The sequence below is a fragment of the Leuresthes tenuis genome, unplaced genomic scaffold (assembly GCF_036924035.1).
Source record: "Leuresthes tenuis unplaced genomic scaffold, fLeuTen1.0.hap1 SCAF_22, whole genome shotgun sequence".
NCBI lineage: Eukaryota > Metazoa > Chordata > Actinopteri > Atheriniformes > Atherinopsidae > Leuresthes > Leuresthes tenuis.
Window position 1 is genome coordinate 25,413,750 of NW_027325376.1, and position 19,330 is coordinate 25,433,079.

Consider the following 19,330-nt stretch of genomic DNA (forward strand, 5'->3'; position numbering starts at 1 on the left):
TTTCAGTTACTTCTCTTCAAGAACAAGCTCCCAGTAGTTCGATTCTGTGGAATCGTTAATCCGCTTGCCTAACGATCCCGTTTATAGGTTCTGCTAACGTCTAATGCATTTGAGCAATGACATCATGTGCACACTTGGTATTTTGGCTCAGAATGTTTCCAACATAACAAGTTTTGCTTCTTGAATAAGTTTTGGTTCTTCTTACCCCTTTTCAGACAATTTGCATTAATTGATGTCATATCTGAAGGTATAAATACTTACTAGATTATTCGATTGGAAATTTTGCTTATATTATTAGTTTCTATTTATGTTCAAGTTTATATATGAATATGTAATGTGATGTTGAGTTAATACTGGTGAATATGTATGTGTTGTTTGGGATTGTTCTTTTTGTAACTACTGTTTACCAATCACTTTTTTTTTTTGTCTGAAATAAATTCATTCAACATAGCGTCGAGGCAGAGGAGCACCAAAGTTTGGTTATATTTTACCAAAAAGAACAATACTAGGGCCAGTTGCAACACGTGCAGAGGTTTGATCACATCAAAGGGGGGAAATACCTCCAATATGCTGAAACATTTGACCACATAGCATGCAATTACTTTGCACGAATGTAAAGTCTTTGACACGCTGCTAAGCGATGGCGGCAACAACGTGGCACAGCGTCTTCCATCTCAAAAGTCCCAGGTAACACAGGGGGGCTCTCAAGTCTCACGTATTGAGCGTGATAGTTATGCTTTTCAGTCTTTTGTCACGCACTCCCGCCACACATTGTATTTCTCACGCTGAAAAAAATTATAATATGAATTTGTCTACTGTGGCTATTGCTATGGAAACAAGCACGCGTCCCATGACTCTGAGCAGAGCAATTATTAATAACAACAACACTAATAATAATATTATTAATGAAAAACCCCCATTCCAACCAAAAAACTTTCAAAGAGCTGCATGTTTATTTTTGATTTAACTGAACTTGATTCATCAAAACTGCAACTGCCTTAGTCAGCATTTCTTCAGTGAATAATATTGCTGATTAAATTGAAATGTGTGGATAGGAAGCCACATATCTTGGTATTCATCCAAAATGTTACTGTGACATACAGCAACCAGCAACACACTGCTGTAGATCAAGCACACCTCCCAATGGCAGCAGCTCTGCTAAATGCTTGGAGTGTTCATCCCCAGCAGGACAGTGCACCCTATTCAAAGCGAAAATTCTCCACAAATGGCTTGATGAAGATGACAAAAAAGCCTTCAACTCCTAGAAAAGGATAGCAATCTTCTTTGATTTATATGATCAAGAGTAACACGAATTAAACTCACAATTCACAAGCACATGAAGAAATATTTGTTTATTTAATATAATAAACCAGGAGGATGGAAATGAGCTTACATATGGTTTATGGTGACTTGTGGACTTGTAGTTGGTACACGAAACACATGGAGCTGATTTCTCAAATAAGACAAATCTGTTGTCTTCAGGTGCTGGTGCCTGACCGAACAAACAGCTTTGAATGCCCAGTTCTGCTTGTTCACCTACAGCCACATACTTGAAGTGGCTTCAAACACACCAAACCATCTGTTGCTGTTAGGATGGGATAGTATGGTCTCTCTGCTATTGTTTCAGGCATGCGTTTTCACTTCAGATAATTGGGAAAGAGGCACATTTGCATTTATTTCGTACATTTAATTTACATTTTTTGCATAGGATATTCTAAGTTGGGACCTCTAATAATTTCACAGTGCTTGGACAAAGTTTATCAAGCTTAACCAGTGTTTGTCTCTGTGGAAAAGCAGAATGCAGCACAGATGGTTTTGATCAAGATTGAAAATTGTATGGAGCAGTTGTATCTGAATATATTTAGTTTAATTGTCAATTACCCTTTTTTTTATATAGACTTGAAGGTTTTCTGTGTATAAGTGCAGCCCAAACAAAGTCTCTGAATCTATTCAAATTCCTTTCTTGCAAGAGGTATTTCATCACTGTCCTCTGTATTATTTTGCAACACTGCCTTTACTCAGCCATTATGTTCATCACCTAATTTAACAGGCTCAAAGAATAATGTTATAGTGTTATTTGTTTCCATCATATTGCATCAAAACGGTTGTGCGTTTGCCGGAAGGCGTATTTTTCTGCAGCACAGCGAGTAACTCAATGAATGAGAAATGAGCCTGTGTGTCAAGGTTTGAGCAGTTCGGGCTTCCTTTTTGTGCTTGGACACCTCTGAACTCTGTAAGGTATATTACATTTTTTCCAGCATTTTGACATTTTGTCAAAGTCTCTACATCTGTAAAATATAGTAGTAGCCATTCGAGAAACTGAATTGTTTTTTGTTGTTGTGGTTTCCAAAGAGTAGGGAAACTATTGGGGTTCACGTTGTTTTCCTTGCTGTGAAAACAGTATTCAGTGAAATAAGGGAAAACATTTTTACTGGGGCTGTCAAATGATAATTTTTTAAAATCACGATTAATCACATTTTTTCCATAGCTAACTCATGATTAATCTCTATATTAAAAATATATAGTTAGAATCAAATAAACGCAAAGAAAAAATGTCTTTTATCTTTTATTTCTTCTTTCAAATAAAAAAGTGCATTGTAGACCCACTTGACATGTCTATTTCAAAAACAGCACATAAAATGCCACAACAATGTGGTCTTAAAACTGAAGATGTAGTAGACAACAAATGACAATCAGAACAGGGCCTAATGACAGTTAAATGAATGAAAAATTGCAGTCATTAGACACATCATATTCAGAACTCTGAACTCTTAGTGACTTTTCTCCTATTTATTAAGTCAATTGTTAAGGCTGTGAATAACCACGATCAAAAAATATTAACACGTTGATTTTTTTATTAATTTTAAAATTAATTTTTTGCACATGAAAAGTCAAGTTTTTCTCTCAATTTAAATCCGATTATTAATGGATATTGTATATATCAGTGTTATTTGTATCACATCATGTGTTTGTCAGATGTGAAACACAAGAATATTACATTGATATTATGCAATATTATTGTAGTATACTAAAAAGTTAAATATTGAAAAGCAGTCTAAATGTTCTGATGTTTACATTCTTATCATCATGCAATGTGGTTCAGGTGTTAGACTGATCATAAATTTGGGTTAGTTTCCTTAATTTAATAGGTTATCTTATCCTTGAAGAAGAGGAATGTCTTTTTTTTAGCTGCATCTTGTATAAAAGGGAATTGACTCAAAAATGCAAATATTTATAGCAAGATTTTTAAAATACCTTTTCTTCTCTAAGAAATCTGCACGGTAACTTTTAAGTTATCTAAACTGTTGCTTGTTTTTAATCATTTTAATTAATTTTAATAATTTTATTTGTTTTTCTTTAAATTATTTTGTATTTTTAATGCTTCTTTCACTCCCCGCTGTAATTCTTTTATTTTATGTAACGCACTTTGATTTGTTTTCTACATGAAATATACAAATAAACTTGACTTGACTTGACTAATTCAGACCCAGAGGTAACATGACCACAAGCATACTCGTTCGTAGCATCCGCTCTTAATGGGACAGTGCGAACTGTCTAAATGGTGATTATTTAGTGTATACAACACTGGTAGCAAGTTGTCCAATGGATTTTGGTTCAGATAAAGTCCTACTTTTTATTATATTATAATAAATTGTTCAGATTCCTAAACCTAATCATTCTGTAAACCTCTAATTTTTTTCTCCCAGTGGTAACTTTACATTAGCATGCACAAATCTGTGAAATCTCAAGACCGTGACATGTGATTGGCAGATTCCTGCTTCCCAGAGGATGAACCCATTATACACTATATTGCCACTCATCACTCATCTGCCTTTCCACGTATATGAACTTAAGTGACATCCCATTCTTAATCTATAGCGTTTAATATGATGTCTTTGCAGCTATCACAGTTTCAGCTCTTCTGGGCAAGCTTTCTACAAGGTTTAGGAGTGTGTTTATGGGAATTTTTGACCATTCTTCCAGAAGCTCATTTGTGAGGTTGGACACTGATGTTGGACAGAAGGCCTGGCTCACAGTCTCTGCTCTAATTCATCCCAAAGGTGTTCTATCAGGTTGAGGTCAGGACTCTGTGCAGGCCAGTCAAGTTCTTCCACACCAAACTGGCTCATCCATGTCTTTATGGACCTTGCTGTTGGAACAGGAAGGGGCCATCCCCAAACAGTTTCCACGAAGTTGAGAGCATTGTCCAAAATCTCTTGGTATGCTTAAGCATTCAAAGTTCCTTTTACTATTGAATTCAATTCAATTCAATTTTATTTATATAGCGCAAAATTACAACAATTGTCATCTCAAGGCACTTAAATAATATAGTCCAATTCAAGCCAATTGGAATTCAATTAATTGTAATAATAATCCAATTCATTCATATAGAGCCAATTCAAAAATTAATATCCTAGCTAAGGAAACCAACAGATTGCACCGAAACTTGTCTTCAGTCCAATCTCCCGTCCTGAGCCTGAGGGACTGTGGAAAGGAACGACTCCCTTTTAACAGGAAGAAACCTCTGGCAGAACCAGAACCAGGAAGAAACCTCTGGCAGAACCAGAACCAGGAAGAAACCTCTGGCAGAACCAGACTCAGGAAGGGTGGCCATCCGCCTCGACCAGCTGGGGTTTGAGAAGACAGAAAAGAGGGGGGAAAAAAACACCATAACGCCATTCAAAGGATACCTGTTGGAACAGGGAAACACAAGTTAATAACCACAATAATGTCACATGGACATAATATCATTTGAGAAATTAAACAGGGGGAAAAAGAGAGCAAAGTGAGGAAAGGTGTTACAGATGAGGTCCCCCAGCAGTCTAAGCCTATAGCAGCTTAACTATGGGATGTTTCAGGAGTACCTGAGCCATCCCTAACTATAAGCTTTATCAAAAAGGAAAGTTTTAAGCCTAATCTTAAAAGTGGAAAGGGTGTCTGCTTCCCGGACATTTACTGGCAGCTTATTCCACAAGAGAGGGGCCTGATAACTGAAGGCTCTGCCTCCCATTCTACTTTTAGAAACTCTGGGAGCAACAAGTAAACCTGCAGTTTGGGAGCAAAGTGCTCTGTTAGGAAAATATCTTACAATGAGATCTTTAAGATATGATGGAGCTCGGTCATTAAGAACTTTATATGTGAGAAGAAGAATCTTAAATTCTATTCTGAATTTAACAGGGAGCCAATGAAGAGAAGCTAAAACTGGAGAAACATGATCTCTCCTGTTAGTTCTCATCAGAACTCTGGCTGCAGCATTTTGGATCAACTGGAGGCTTTTCAGAGAATATGTGGGACAGCCCAATAATAAGGAATTACAGTAGTCCAATCTTGAAGTAACAAATGCATGAACTAGTTTCTCTGCATCACCCTGAGACAGGATGTTCCTGATTTTAGCAATATTATGAAGGTGAAAGAAGGCAGTCCTAGAAACCAGTTTTATATGTGCGTCAAATGATAAATTCTGGTCAAAAATAACTCCAAGGTTCCTCACTGTAGAACTAGAAGCCAAGGAAATACCATCTAGAGTAACTATATAACTAGACAATTTCTCCCTGAAGCGCTCAGGTCCAAAGAGAACAACTTCAGTTTTGTCTGAATTTAAAAGCAGACAGTTCTGAGTCATCCAGGTCTTTATGTCTTTAAGACAGGCTTGTAGTCTGACCAACCTATTGGTTTCATCTGGTTTCATAGATAAGTACAGCTGAGTATCATCAGCATAACAATGGAAATTTATGCCATGCTGTCTAATAATGTTACCTAATGGAAGCATGTACAAAGTAAAAAGAATTGGTCCAAGCACAGAACCCTGAGGAACTCCATGACTTAAACCAATATGTGTCATTTACAAGAACTGGAATCTATTAGATGAATATAACTTAAACCAGCCTAATGCAGTTCCTTTAATCCCAATAACATGTTCAAGTCTCTGGAACAAGATGCTGTGATTGATCGTATCAAATGCAGCACTGAGATCCAACAGGACAAGCACAGAAACAAGTCCGCTATCAGAGGCTAAGAGGAGATCATTGGTAACTTTCACCAGTGCTGTTTCTGTGCTATGATGCCCTCTGAATCCTGACTGAAACTCTTCAAACAGATTATTTCTGTGTAAATGATCACAAAGTTGAACTGCAACTTTGAACTGCTAGAACTAAGGGCCAAGCCTAGCTCCTGAAAAACACCCCCACACCATAATCCTCCACCAAACTTTACACTTGGCACAATGCAGTCAAACAAGTACCGTTGTCCTGGCAACTGTCAAACTCAGACTCATCAGATTGCCAGATGGAAAAGTGTGATTCGTCACTCCAGAGAACGTGTCTCCACTGCTGTAGAGTCCAGTGGCAGCGTGCTTTACACCACTGCATCATATGCTTTGCATTGCACTTGGTGATGTATGGCTTGGATGCAGCTGCTTGGTCATGGAAACCTATTCCATGAAGCTCTCTATGCACTGTTCTTGAGCTAATCTGAAGGCCACAATTTCACAACTGTGAGTTAATGAGTGAATACCTTTGGAAATATATTGCATTCTTGCCACTCCATCAGCTTTCCTATAGTGCCATCTTTAAGAGAAGATGCATACTTTAGAAAATGTTGTCTCACAATTGAAATGAGATTGATAGAGTTGTTATGCCAATTGTTATTGAAATTTCTCTAATGTTCTCTGGCTGAAAACAACAATTCAGTTGTTAAAACTCACATTACTCATTGCGATAAACAGTGTGTTTATGTTAGGTGACAAAGTAGAGATAGAGTGCAGTTATAGAGGAAAGGTAGACAGAAACGAGAGGAGAGAGAGGCCTTCCCTCCCTCCACATGAGTTGGAGGGAGGGAAGGTTTCTTGAGCAGTGGTGTAACCTGAGCTTGCTTGAATGTGGTAGGAAATGTGCCCGATGTCAGTGAAGCATTAATCACATGCGTGACTGCTGCAGTTACAGTAGGAGCAATGGATTGGAAAAGATTAGTAGGAACGGGTCCAGCGGGCATGTAGTAGGACGGCTGAATCTTGTTAATGTAGAAAGACTTTTTTGCATCAGTAACACTGGATGCGAATGATGACAGTAGCACCTGGAGTTTAGCTAGATCTGCAGGATCTTTTGACTTGTGCCATTTCCTTTCGGCAGCTCTGAGATTGGTGCGCAACGCTCTGAGAGTATCATTAAACCAGGGGTGAGACTGGGAGGATCGGGAGGGTTTGGTGGATAGAGGACACAGACTAAAGGGACTCTGTGGCATCATTAACCTCAAGGGAGGAGAATGTGTTGGAGGTCGGAAGAGCGGAGGCAACAACAGAGGAGAAGTGGATGGGCGACAGATTGCGGCGGAAGGAAACCACAGGAGTAGAAGCAGATAGTCTTCTTTGGAGACTCACTCTGAACTGAATGAAATAGTGATCAGAAAAGTGCAGAGGTGTGACAGACAGGGCCTCTGTGGCACAGTTTCTTGAGAAAATGAGATCTAACTCTTTGCCAGCTTTATGGCTCGGAGGACTGCAAACCAGTTGTAACTCAAACGAGTGCACTAGTGTCAGAAAATCTGAAGAGTTAGGACTGTCAAGGACCATTATGGGACTGTCATGCTGAGGGATAGAAGAGAGCAAGGTGTCTAGTTAATCAAGAAAGTCACCGAGTTGTCCTGGTGGGCGATATACGACAATCATATAGATTTTGACCGGTGCAGTTACCAGGATGGCGTGGTATTCAAAGGTATTGTATATAGCATCAGGTAGCAGTTGGTTGTATTTCCATTTGTTGGAAATGAGCATGCCCGTTCCACCACCTCTCCCAGATGTACGAGAGGTGTGGGAAAATGAGTGGTTGGTTGAAAGTGCAGCCGGGGTAGCTGTGTTTTCAGGCTTAATCCAGGTTTCAGTGAGAGCCAGGATGTCAAGAGACAGGTGGTTGGCATAAGCCATAATGAAATCTGCTTTGTTTACCGTCGATTGGCAATTCCACAACCCCACAAACAAGGGCGTGTCACAAAGTGAAGTGGGCTTTAGAGAGCGGAGGTTGTTAAGGTTGCGGTGGCGTTTGGTTGTGTGAAACGTTCTATGCGAGCTGGAGACAACAGGAATGGGATTGAGGCACATTTTAAAGCAGGTGGTGAGGACAGAGTGACATGGATGAGGCAAGTAGGACAGGTTTGCCTTGTTCAGTGGCCTTGTCTTTACGCTAGTCTTTACCCGAGAATGTCTTTACCCGTTTACGCTTCAAGCGTCACCCCTTATTTTATGTTGTGCGCACAATAGGACACCGCCGTTAATGTGTTAGCTAATTGCACTAGGCTGAGACCGCCCACTGAGAGTTAACCAACAAGTGGTTTCAGAGAGGGGAGTGACCACTCGTTCTCAGCCCCTGAATACTCTGATTGCCTTGCGATGGCCCAACCGAGGCTACTAGGCAACAGGTTTCACCCACAGATGGGTTTTGATCACTTTGTTTCATGCACACTCACAGTTGGTCGAACAGTTGATTACTTTGGCCCAGGCAAAAAATATACAAAAGATCATCAATATAAATTTCCACAGTTGCATTTTGGCACTTGTTTGTTTTCATAATGTTTCAATGCACCCACAATAAAAGAGTTTTATTCTTCATGAAAAAGAAATATATATATATATATTTTTTAAATCTATTTTTTTGCCACACGTCATTAAATAATGACAGTAAAGAATGAGAAGAGGTATCCCGCACTTTTAAGACCCAGCTCTTTTAAAACATTTTGAAAATACATGTTATATTTATCTACTCTCATTTATCTACTCTCATTTATCACTGTGACTGTTAACAAATAAAAATCTCTAACCCTTAAGCATCTTTTTTTCTTGTGTTAAATATGATGCTAAGCTTTTCTATCGCATTACCTGACACAGTCTCTCTTCTTACTGCAACAGGAGGCGTACCCAGTCAGAGGCGAAATTGTGCTCTCATCCAAAGACTTCCAACTGGTGCTACAAGTGCAACGTAATCAGTAAGTGTTTCTTCCGGAGAAAGTTTCATGACCTACTCTGACCTTCTGTCTTTCACCTGAGAATGTGGGGATTCATTTAGAGATGGAGAACATAGAATAAAGTTATGATAGAGACAGAGTAAATGCGTTCCCTTACTTCTAATTCTCTTTTGAGTTTTTTGTTCTTTTTTTTCTGTTCACGAATGAAACTCAAGGTATAAATCACTGATGCTGAAAAAGAAAAATCAGACACCTTATTTTATACGAGGGGGAGTTTGGACATATGTTACTTTCAAAGGGTAGTCCGAGTTTCAACCAACATCATTTGGATGTTTTTTATATTTCCCTCAAGGTAGATAGAAACCACATCCTTTTGAGTCACAGCTTATGGATTTAGTTGCTGCTTTCTGATAGGAAAAACAAATGTGTTAGTGACACTGCCTCAGGGCACGAAGTGAAGCAAGGCTAATCACAATGAGCAGGGTGAGTTCCATTGAGATCACGCAGAACAAGACTCAAGGCCAGCAGAGGTTATGATCGTTATGATCATCTGGTGCGGGCTCATGAGCCCAAACGTGCTAAAACTTACAATGACTCACATGAGACTTGTCAAACATGGTCAACCAGAAGACCTTATTATGTTGCATAACGTGAAATCTATCAAGTATTTGTGGAGATTGACCCTAATTAATGACTAAGTGAAGTGTTAGTCTGTTTTCATCTTTCAATCTCTTTCATTACTTATATCTGGTAACCTGTTTTAATTTAGGGGGAGACAGTTCTTACTCTCTGGAAAGACCTTTTAAATTACTCTGTAATAATAGAAGCTGTCTAGTCTCACTGTGAAATGCAACTTAAAAACATATATTATGTATACAACTTGTCATCCAGGTCATGGTGATCCTAAGAGCTTGAATAAGGGCAAATGGACTTCTTGGATCTTGAAGACGTTTCACGTCTCATCCAAAAGGCTTCCTCAGTTCCAAACTAGATGGGGAGGATTATCAACTTATAAGCAGAGATGGCTCATTCACACTTGGCGGGTCATTACAGTCACATGTGTCACTGAACCCCTTGACCAATGTGTGTGTTGTTTAAGTCATTCTCACCTATAAATTGTCTACCTGTTTTAAAGAGCGTGTTTTGGTCACAGGATCCAAGGTGTGAATGGTTATGAAACTGCTATGGGAGGAGAGACAATGCTGCATTGTCAGTGCTGATATCTGAGACCATCTCCTCTGTTCAAAGATGTTTTTTCCAGTTAAACATAGATGACAGCCAGTTTTTGTTTTAGTGGATGTTTTAGTGGATGATGACCACACGGTCTCAGCACGAATCTCAGACTAAGTGGGGTTACATGGCATTGGATTAATGGCTAAATTACAATAAGACTTGTTAAATTCATGTATACACCTTCCAGTTACTTGCAGTCGGATTAAGACTACGAGATCACTAGACATGCTTGTAGACGGTGAAGCACGTGGTGAATTGGACTTTGCGTTCTGAGCATGCTCGAGATTTTTTTCCGGGGTCGTGAACCGGAAGTCAAAGGAGACGATATTACTGTTGTTGTTGCTGCTGTCGGAAAGAAAGAAACAACGCGATAGAGAATGTGCCATTGTGCAATAACCATGCTCATAACAAACAAAACGTAGAGGGACGTAGCTTCATCTTGCCATCTTTCTCGAATGCCTGAGTTTGTTGTAGTTGTTAGTGGTGAAAAGGTCAACTGGAAGTGGCTCTATTAGCAATAGTTGAAATAGGTACAGCGCCACCTATTGTACCGGGGTATGACACGCTTTGTGCCAATGATTCGATTTATTCACCACCATATATACTTGGATAATTGCCCTTGCTCAAATAAGTAGCATAATCCAACACTAACTATAATCGAATGAGAAACAGCAGTGAGTATGCTGAAAAGCTGACTCGAGATAGCTGATCATGCTAAAAAAGCTGAAAATAGGGAAAATTTAGCACAAGTCAAGTGAGAAGTAGTTAAAATGGCTGCAGTGTTATATGTAGCAGAGTGGAAGAGTGATGTCATCACAGTGATGGGAATGTTTGTAAACAGCTGCGTAACGAGCTCCCTCCCACTAGAACCAGCAGAAATGGCTGAATGGGTACTATGACCTCCTGTGAGAAAACAGTAAGAGCGATGAAAATAATTTGAAAACCGTAAGAACCAGAAGGGTTAGAGGAACGTAGTAATGTAGTTTTTATTTCAATGGAGTGAAAGATTTTTAAACGGCAGCGAGTTGAACACAGTTGAACCTGTCTCTGGTGTCATACTAAACTTTCCATTGGAGTTAGTGAGATAATTTGAAAGGTTTCTCTCGCTTCAAGGCTCATAGCTGAAATTCTGTAAATGTAAGCTCTTTAGTAGTTACATTGGCGGAAAGAGGATAATTTCCCTACATTTTAAGGTATAATTTGTTTCTGTAAATGAAACTGTATGGAAGTTAGAGGAATTTGTTTGAATATCAGAAAAAGTGTGTGTCACTGCTGGCTCTTCATAAAAATAAAGAATAAAGAAATCAAGATTGGCTTAATGTTTGAAAAAGCTGAACCATTTGGTAATAGCTGAATGTCTTGTGACCCGTTTAAAGTTTGAATGGTGTCTCTTGCCGAAAGTATGCAGAAGTAGTTAGGTTGAAAAGAGGAGGAAGAGTTGAAAGCATTCCCCATTCATTTGAATGATGGGAAAATTTGAATAAAAGTTAAATATTTTAAAAAGCATAAAAGTCAGAAATACCACAATATATAGCATAAATCTCCTGAACGAGCTGAACGTTTTGAGACCAAAATTGGTTAAATTGGTTAAAGTATGCAGGAGTAGTTAAAGTCCCAAAAACGTACAGAAGAACTAAGATGTTGGAATAATAATAAAGGGAAAGAGGAAAACAATACTTAATCAGCATTCTCACAATTAATCTCATCATGTAGACCCACTAACTGTCTCATTGACATATCGAAATGGATGAAAGCCCATCACCTCCATCTTTAAAGATCACGTGGCCTCCTTTGCTTAATCGTGCTGCGTCACATTGCTAAACATAAGAAAGATCAGCCCTTGCCTAATCCAACATGCCACCCAGCTTCTGGTGCAGGCCATGGTCATCTCCTGCCTTGACTACTGCAATGCTCTCCTAACTGGTCTCCCAGCCTGTGCTGTGAAACCTCTGCAGATGGTCCAGAACGCAGCGGTGCGTCTGGTCTTCAATTAGCTGAAAAGAGCACACGTCACCCCTCTGTTCATTGTGCTCCACTGGCTACCCTTAGCTGCCCGCGTCAAATTCAAATCACTGATGGGTTACATGGTGACATTCCGACATCTCGCCAGTCCGTCATGGGCCTCCAATTGTCGGAATGGCAACACTTAATTTTCTATCAAACGTCCCGTCATTCCGACACTTTTTTCCTCGGAATTACGGTATGTTTTTGTTTTGTTTTTTTAACATACCGCCTTTCCGACAGTTCCTTTCAATAGCCTATTTTTTTTTCCACAAGACATTTTGCACTAATGATATGCCGGCGCAAATACACCCTAAAGTTTGGCGGAGAGCAGTTTACCTTTGTTTTGGGGAGCTGAACATTTAGCTTTCATCCACAAACCAACGTGGGAGAGCCCGAAGACGCATGTGCCAGACGCACATAGGCATGTGTAAAACACCACTTCATCCTGTTTGTTGCTTTTTTCAGTTAACTTTCGTTTCTTTTGGATTTTTGTGCGTATTATGGAGCCGTTTTGGTCCATGTTTGTAAGCCTTTTTTTCCTGGATTAAATTTTCGGAAGTTAAAACAAGTGGCATCGGAGTGTGTGATTGAAAACCACCGCGGTCTGATTCCTGTTCAAGGCATCTCCTCCTCCAGTTGCCAAGACTTCGTGTTTTTAATAACGCTCATCTGTAAACGTGTTAAAACATGTAAAATGCATGAACAGAAAGAAGTGACTCACCTGTTGAGTAACGCACATTTCCTTATACGGAAAGCCTTGTCGGAATAGCGGGATGTCGGTCTGGTGGGATGTCGGACGGAGGGGTTGTCGGACTGGTGGGATGTCGGAATGGGTGTTGCCACCCTCACTGATGTTAGCTTACAAAGTGCTTAATGGAACGGGTCCCATCTACTTGAATGCTCTCGCAAAGGCTTATTTCACAACTCGTCGTCAAATGATTGTCGTCTAGCAGCTCCTACACCAAGCTTAAAACAATCCAGACTCTTTTCATGTGTCGTTCCACGATGGTGGAATGACCTACCTAGCGCTACCAGAACAGGGGTGTCCCCACTCTTAAAAACCCAGCTTTTCAGAGAGCATCTCCTGTCCTAGTACTTACCCTGCACTTCCCTACCCCCTCTATCTCTGCACTTTATCTTTCTGTACTTCCCTCTATGCCTGCACCCTATCTCTACTCCTGGGTTCCTTCTATGCAGCTTATTGTTAGCTTTGATGTTAGTTGTAATGTTATATCTTCATTTGTAAGTTGCTTTGGATAAAAGTGTCTGCTAAATGCAGAAACAGAAATATGTATAATTGAAGGTCAAAATACTGGAAACGAATGGGGTATATCACTATCTTTAATCATTAGTGTTTGTTTTTTTTACTTTTGAGAGCAGGATTTCTTGTTTTAACCCTCATGTATTATAGTGCTCCCCCTTACTGTACCCTGACACTACTAAATAGATGTTGTTCAGATCCATTTTTTTTTTTATAGAAGTACTGATGCTGTGAAGTAAAGCAAGTACACTCATAGGCAGGTGGGGATGTCAGTGTCATATATATCTGACACTCCTATTGACTGAGATTTTAATTTTTGTTTGTTTCTGAGAGTGAGCTGAGAAAATCTGAGAGAAGTTTCCTTTGTGCACTGAAAAAGTATTTGTGCTTAGAGAAAAGTTCAAACTGGAGAGCAGTGAATCTGAGACTCGAAAAAGGTTTTGAGATGAAACCAAGCATAATTGCAAGGAAGTAGGGACTTTTTGAGGCTAAAGACCAGAGAAAGAACAGCATAATATCTGTAGTGTAGAGTATGAAAACAAGTAATTTCACTTACAAAACAACAAAACAAACAAAAAAATAAAAAAATCAAAGTTGAGATTTTTGCATTGTTCAAAAGGACAAGTTTTAAACTCTTTGGATTTTTTTACATTTTTTTATTTGGAATACAAAATAAACAAAATCCAGAATGAAAAAAGCTAGTTTGAATCTTCCCCATAGCAACCGAAGAGCCAGAATTCCCATACAAATAGATATATATTTTAAATAAGGAATGTACGTACTTTCAAGACACACGTCTTTTGCATTCATTGTAAACTGTTAAGTTGTCTCAGCAATGGGCAGTTTGCTGATAGATACTGTGGGAAGGGCAACTGGCAATTGGTCACATCAAAGGGGAAGATTGAGTTTGAAATACTTCATTGAGTGGCACATTCAGGCACATTTCAGGATTTCAGCCAAAGGAACTACGCATACTATGGATGCATAATTTCAGTTGCTTGGAAACAGATTGACAAATAGAAGAACTGACACAGAGTTAAGCTCTCCGACAGTAAAACAAGAATTCAAGAGACAATGCTGGAATGGCTGGACCACGTTGACAGTGATGAATTATGCAGAGACGGTACAGATGACAGGTGATGGTACACTCAATGTGGTCTAGAGAGTCAAAGTGTGGAACAGAGGAGAACAAGTTAGCAAAAAACATGTTTATTTTAATCCAACAGTTGAGTCTTGGTTCACATGTTTGGTCTGGCCCAGCAAATGTAGGTCAGAGAAAGGGGGACACTTTCTGGGGAAACAGGCACTCTGAAGAAGGAGGGGTTACTGGAAATGTCTCTGGAAACTTTTTTTCGCTCTACTGGGCCTCTTCCACTGGGACAGAAGTGGAATCTGGCCAGGAGGCTGCACAATGTTTGAAAGCCAATATCATCACTTTTACTCTTTGGAGGAGAGAAAACGGAGTTAATAAAAATTTTTAAAAAGTATCATATTACAAGACAGTTTATCATCATGAAATGTGTGTCTTTAAATATTGTATAGTATACAGTATCTTGTAATGTTCTTCTTCTTTTGATGAAGTGCTTTGTTATCGTGGCAAAATATGTTATTCAAGCAATAATCTGTCATTGTAAAGATAAATGCGTCTTGCTATTACATCATATTGTTTCCTTATGTGGAGAAAATATAAGGATTTTTACTTAGCATCTCCTCTGTGGAAGAAAAAAATTATATTTTTGCAACAATGAAAGCACATAACCATCCCCTTATTACCAGTAAAAGTGTCCTGCTTTTATGATTAAAGTATCCCGTTATCTCAATCATATTATATCACATCAAAGCATATCAGTGATATGTGGTTTTTATCTTTTTTTTTATATTTAAAAAAAGAAACCTAGAGAAAACTTTCTGTTATAATGACAAATGTAAAGTCAGCTACAATATTTTACCTGCTGACAAATTAAATAAATTACAGGCATTTTTGACGATGGTCTGCTGAAAAAACTTATTACATATTATTCATTTGGATTTTGCTTTCACACATACCTCCCACCTAAAACATAGATCCAGCCTAAGCAAATCGTGCCACTGCGGTGGCACTCTCACAGCAGAGATTCAGCCACTCTGCAAAAACTCTTTAAGAATAAAAACATGACAAAGAGCCATCATCATTGACAAGACACTGAACTCCACAAGTTCCAGTCCAATCAAGCATCAGCAAAAAAAGGCGTATCCACCAAATGAAGGTCCACTACAGTAGCTATTACTATGGATGTGGATGTAGTTTGTAAACTGACATCTAAAATATAGAATTGGTAGACTAGTTTCACTAGATATTGCTCCTTCATGTGAAGTTGTTCAAACATATATGGAGGAGATGAAGAGTGTGTGATGCCCGAGTGTGTGGTGTGTCCTGGAATTCCAGCTGACATTAGGCTGAACATGCCAGGGCTTGCAGGAGTACACATAATTGGCTGATGACTTGTGTAGGCAGTTTTTTAAATCATGTTGGTCTTCGTGCTTTTCTCCGTATGTCCGCTGTCTGTGGTGTTCCAGTGAGTAGAGCAAAGACTCAGTGTATCAAAAAGCCCAGTTGGCCAGGTTTGATCCACTATAAGAAAAAACACCCCTAAATAGATAAAAAGAAAATAAAGAAAAGATTGGAAAAGAAAACCCATATCTTTTGATAAAAATGATATATTTACTGTAATCCCTCTAACAGAGTATTGCCTTTATTTACTTCAACAGTTTATGGTACCAGGCCTGTTTTGCAGGCAAACTTTTATTCAAAATTATCATCATTATCTTTAGTGTGACTTGACATAGTTTTCTACAATATCTCAAAGCAAAATCTTAGATGTTGCACATAAACACTTGCGCCTCATTCCCACATACGTTTGAGTTAACCTGTAAGTCAACCGGATGTCTGTTCATTCCTATGATAAACCCCATCATCTGTTGTTTTTCCTCTCCATGATTGGTGTGAATATGCTGGAAAACACAAAACTTTTGCTGAGGATTGTGGCGGGACCGCACTGTGTGCCAGAAAGTTAAAAAAATGAAGTAGTGAAGAGGTTAACAAACTTTTAGCTCGACAAGCTATGACTTCACTTTTAACACACTCTGCACTAAATCAAACCTAAATCCTTTCAGGGTTAGGGTAACCCGTTTAACTTAGCAAGGTTTTTATTATGAAAGATGTGGAAACAGCATTATGCAACAGCTTACTGGACTGATTGCAGTGGTTTAAGTTTAAGGAGTCAAGAAACCCCTTTTAGAAAGGCTTTATTCTGTACAGCAAAATGTTTAAATAGAATGGTTATTACATGGAATCGATTAGACGAATGTGACATAGACTGACATTTTTCATCTTTGGTATGCCCAGCCTGTATTGAGAGCTAGCCTTTTTTTGTTCATATTAAACCCACAAGGATATATGGTAGATTTTTAATTCATGTAAATTACCTATTTTTCCCTAATATGGTTTAAATTTACTACTTCTGCTTTATGTAATTTAGTAATAACAGTTTACATCTTCACTACTGTCCTACATACAAGTGGATGTTTTTACTGTATATCTCTGACAAGTACCACCATAGAAGCTTATGGGAATGGTTTGGCCATAAAACGAACTGATGTGACAGAGCCCCTCCTCACCTCAAGGGATGGATCCCAGACATTCCAAAACATGGGTGGGAGGAGGGGGCCCGGAAGGATGGACAGCCAGATGACCAGAGACAAGGGACCTGAAGTTGAAGACTAGCGACATGGGGTCAGGAGCCAGAGACGGCCTGGTGAATGGCCAGATGACCAGCGACATGGGAGCAGGAGACGGAGACGGTCTGGCGGACGGCCAGACATCTGGCGGACAGCCAGACATCTGGCGACGTGGGAGCAGGTACCGGAGACGGTCTGGCGGACGGCCAGACATCTGGCGACGTGGTAACAGGTACCGGAGACAATCTGGCGATGTGGTAACAGGTACCGGAGACAATCTGGCGACGTGGTAACAGGTACCGGAGACAATCTGGCGGTCGGTCAGATGCCCACCGACGAGGAGGCGGGCCACCCCGGAGCAGGGGCAGGAGACTGTGGCTCTGGGGAGATGAGGGGTTCACGGCAGCCACCCGTACAAGCCCCCGTTCCAAAAGCTCCATCGTGGCTATACGGTTGACCCTGCTAGCCTCCTCCCACATATGCCTCATTCCATTAATCATGGTGTGTACTGGCTTCTGAAGGAAAAAGTTTAAAAGGTCATCTGTTACCTTTAGTGTCTGCCCCCCGCAGGTCCAGAGGGCACCGACCAACTCCCAAAATACCTCTATATCTGCCGTGTCCATTATGAGGTGATGGAGTGCAGCTGGGGAAAGAAACACAGGTGACATGGATGAACCTGATGGCAGGGCAAGAGAAACTAAGGAAAACATGGTCAAACTAAAGTCTAAACCAAGAACTAAAAACATAACAAAACTAGTGGATGTGACCGATTACATGGTGTTGACTCGGGCTGCATGAGTTTTACTTGTTTGTTCCATTTATAAAGCAGCTCTTACTCATACTAGGTGTTTGTTAATAAAGTAAGTACTGTATGTGTATACACAGCTCACAACAACTGCAGTGACAATGTTAACTTGGCTCTCAATCTACAAATCCAATTCCATGAGTGGTGTGTAACTACACCAACATCTGTGGTGCAATCTTTCAACTTTTCTCTTCACATAATTAGTTAAAATGATTTTTCATGTCTATATTTCTCTGTAATGACAAAGGTCTGCAAATTCTTGCATCAAATAAAAATGCATTTATATGTCCAAGGCAGAACAATTAAATAGCTATCCGTCAGATACACAGCATTAGCAGTGTCAACTTTTGCTTGATTTAAATACTTTGCAGCTGCGTCACATAGCCATTTAGACATTCTACAAAACATTTTTGTAAAGCAAGTTATTGTTAAATACAAATGACTCATTTGCTTTACTTGTACTTCGAAGTTTACCCTTGTCTTGAAATCCAGAATGTTTTAACATTGCAGTATATTAAAGTAGAAAGTAGAATTAGATTGCTATATTCTGTCATGGTAATATAACAAATTATCTCTGTAACAAACTGCTTGCCCAACCAGTCAACCCCCCAGAATTGACTGGTTCGATGCTAAAAGACCTGACAGCAGCCTGTGTTCACTTTTGTCTTTCCAACAGGGTGGCAAAATGATGCAAAGTGGCATTTCTTCATGTACTAATAAGAAAAATTATAAAACTTGCAATGACAACTCACAACAATTTTCATGTTTGGCAAAGAATGCCAAATAAATACACCATCAGTAATTATTTCATGGAAAGCAATGCTCGGATGAAAGTAATTTCCTCATCCAATATGACACAATGTAAAAACAACAAATTTCTAAATAGAGGAAATAAAAGTCGCCTTCTGGGGGGGAAAAAAACAAACATAATTTCTGCAGAAATTGAACTGGCACTGTGTCAAAATAAGAAATCAAGAGAAGCTTCTTCTCTCACAAGAAGTGATGTAACAGGTATTATCTCTGTGTGTTCTGAGCTTACGTGTACATTATAACAGACTTGCCAACAGAGTAATCACAGTATATTAAAAATTAATAGCATCAAAACTGTTGCTGACTCTGGGTTGCTTTATCTCTGAGCTTCAGTATCTCATACACACAGCTCACAATGTTGGCATTGCACTTAAAGACCATGTTTAATTTTAATTGCAAATTTTCTGTTCAGTGTTCCTAGATGAAGTGTGAGCTGTCTTTATGTAAATGAAAGCCTTGATTATGCTACCACCCTTGGATGCTATGTAATGAGATGGGCAATACATGCCATCTAGTGCACATAGACCCTTGCAAACATGTCTAGCAGA

At 39.3% G+C, this 19,330-nt stretch overlaps 1 protein-coding gene across 1 annotated transcript in view; it reads left to right on the top strand.

Annotated features, from left to right (window-relative positions):
- Positions 1–19,330, top strand: part of adam19a (ADAM metallopeptidase domain 19a) — a 223,620-nt gene that overhangs the window by 90,356 nt on the left and 113,934 nt on the right. The window contains exon 3 of the mRNA XM_072376152.1: positions 8,897–8,973. Within this exon, the coding sequence (XP_072232253.1) occupies positions 8,897–8,973 (77 nt within the window). The remainder of the gene's footprint in view (positions 1–8,896; positions 8,974–19,330) is intronic.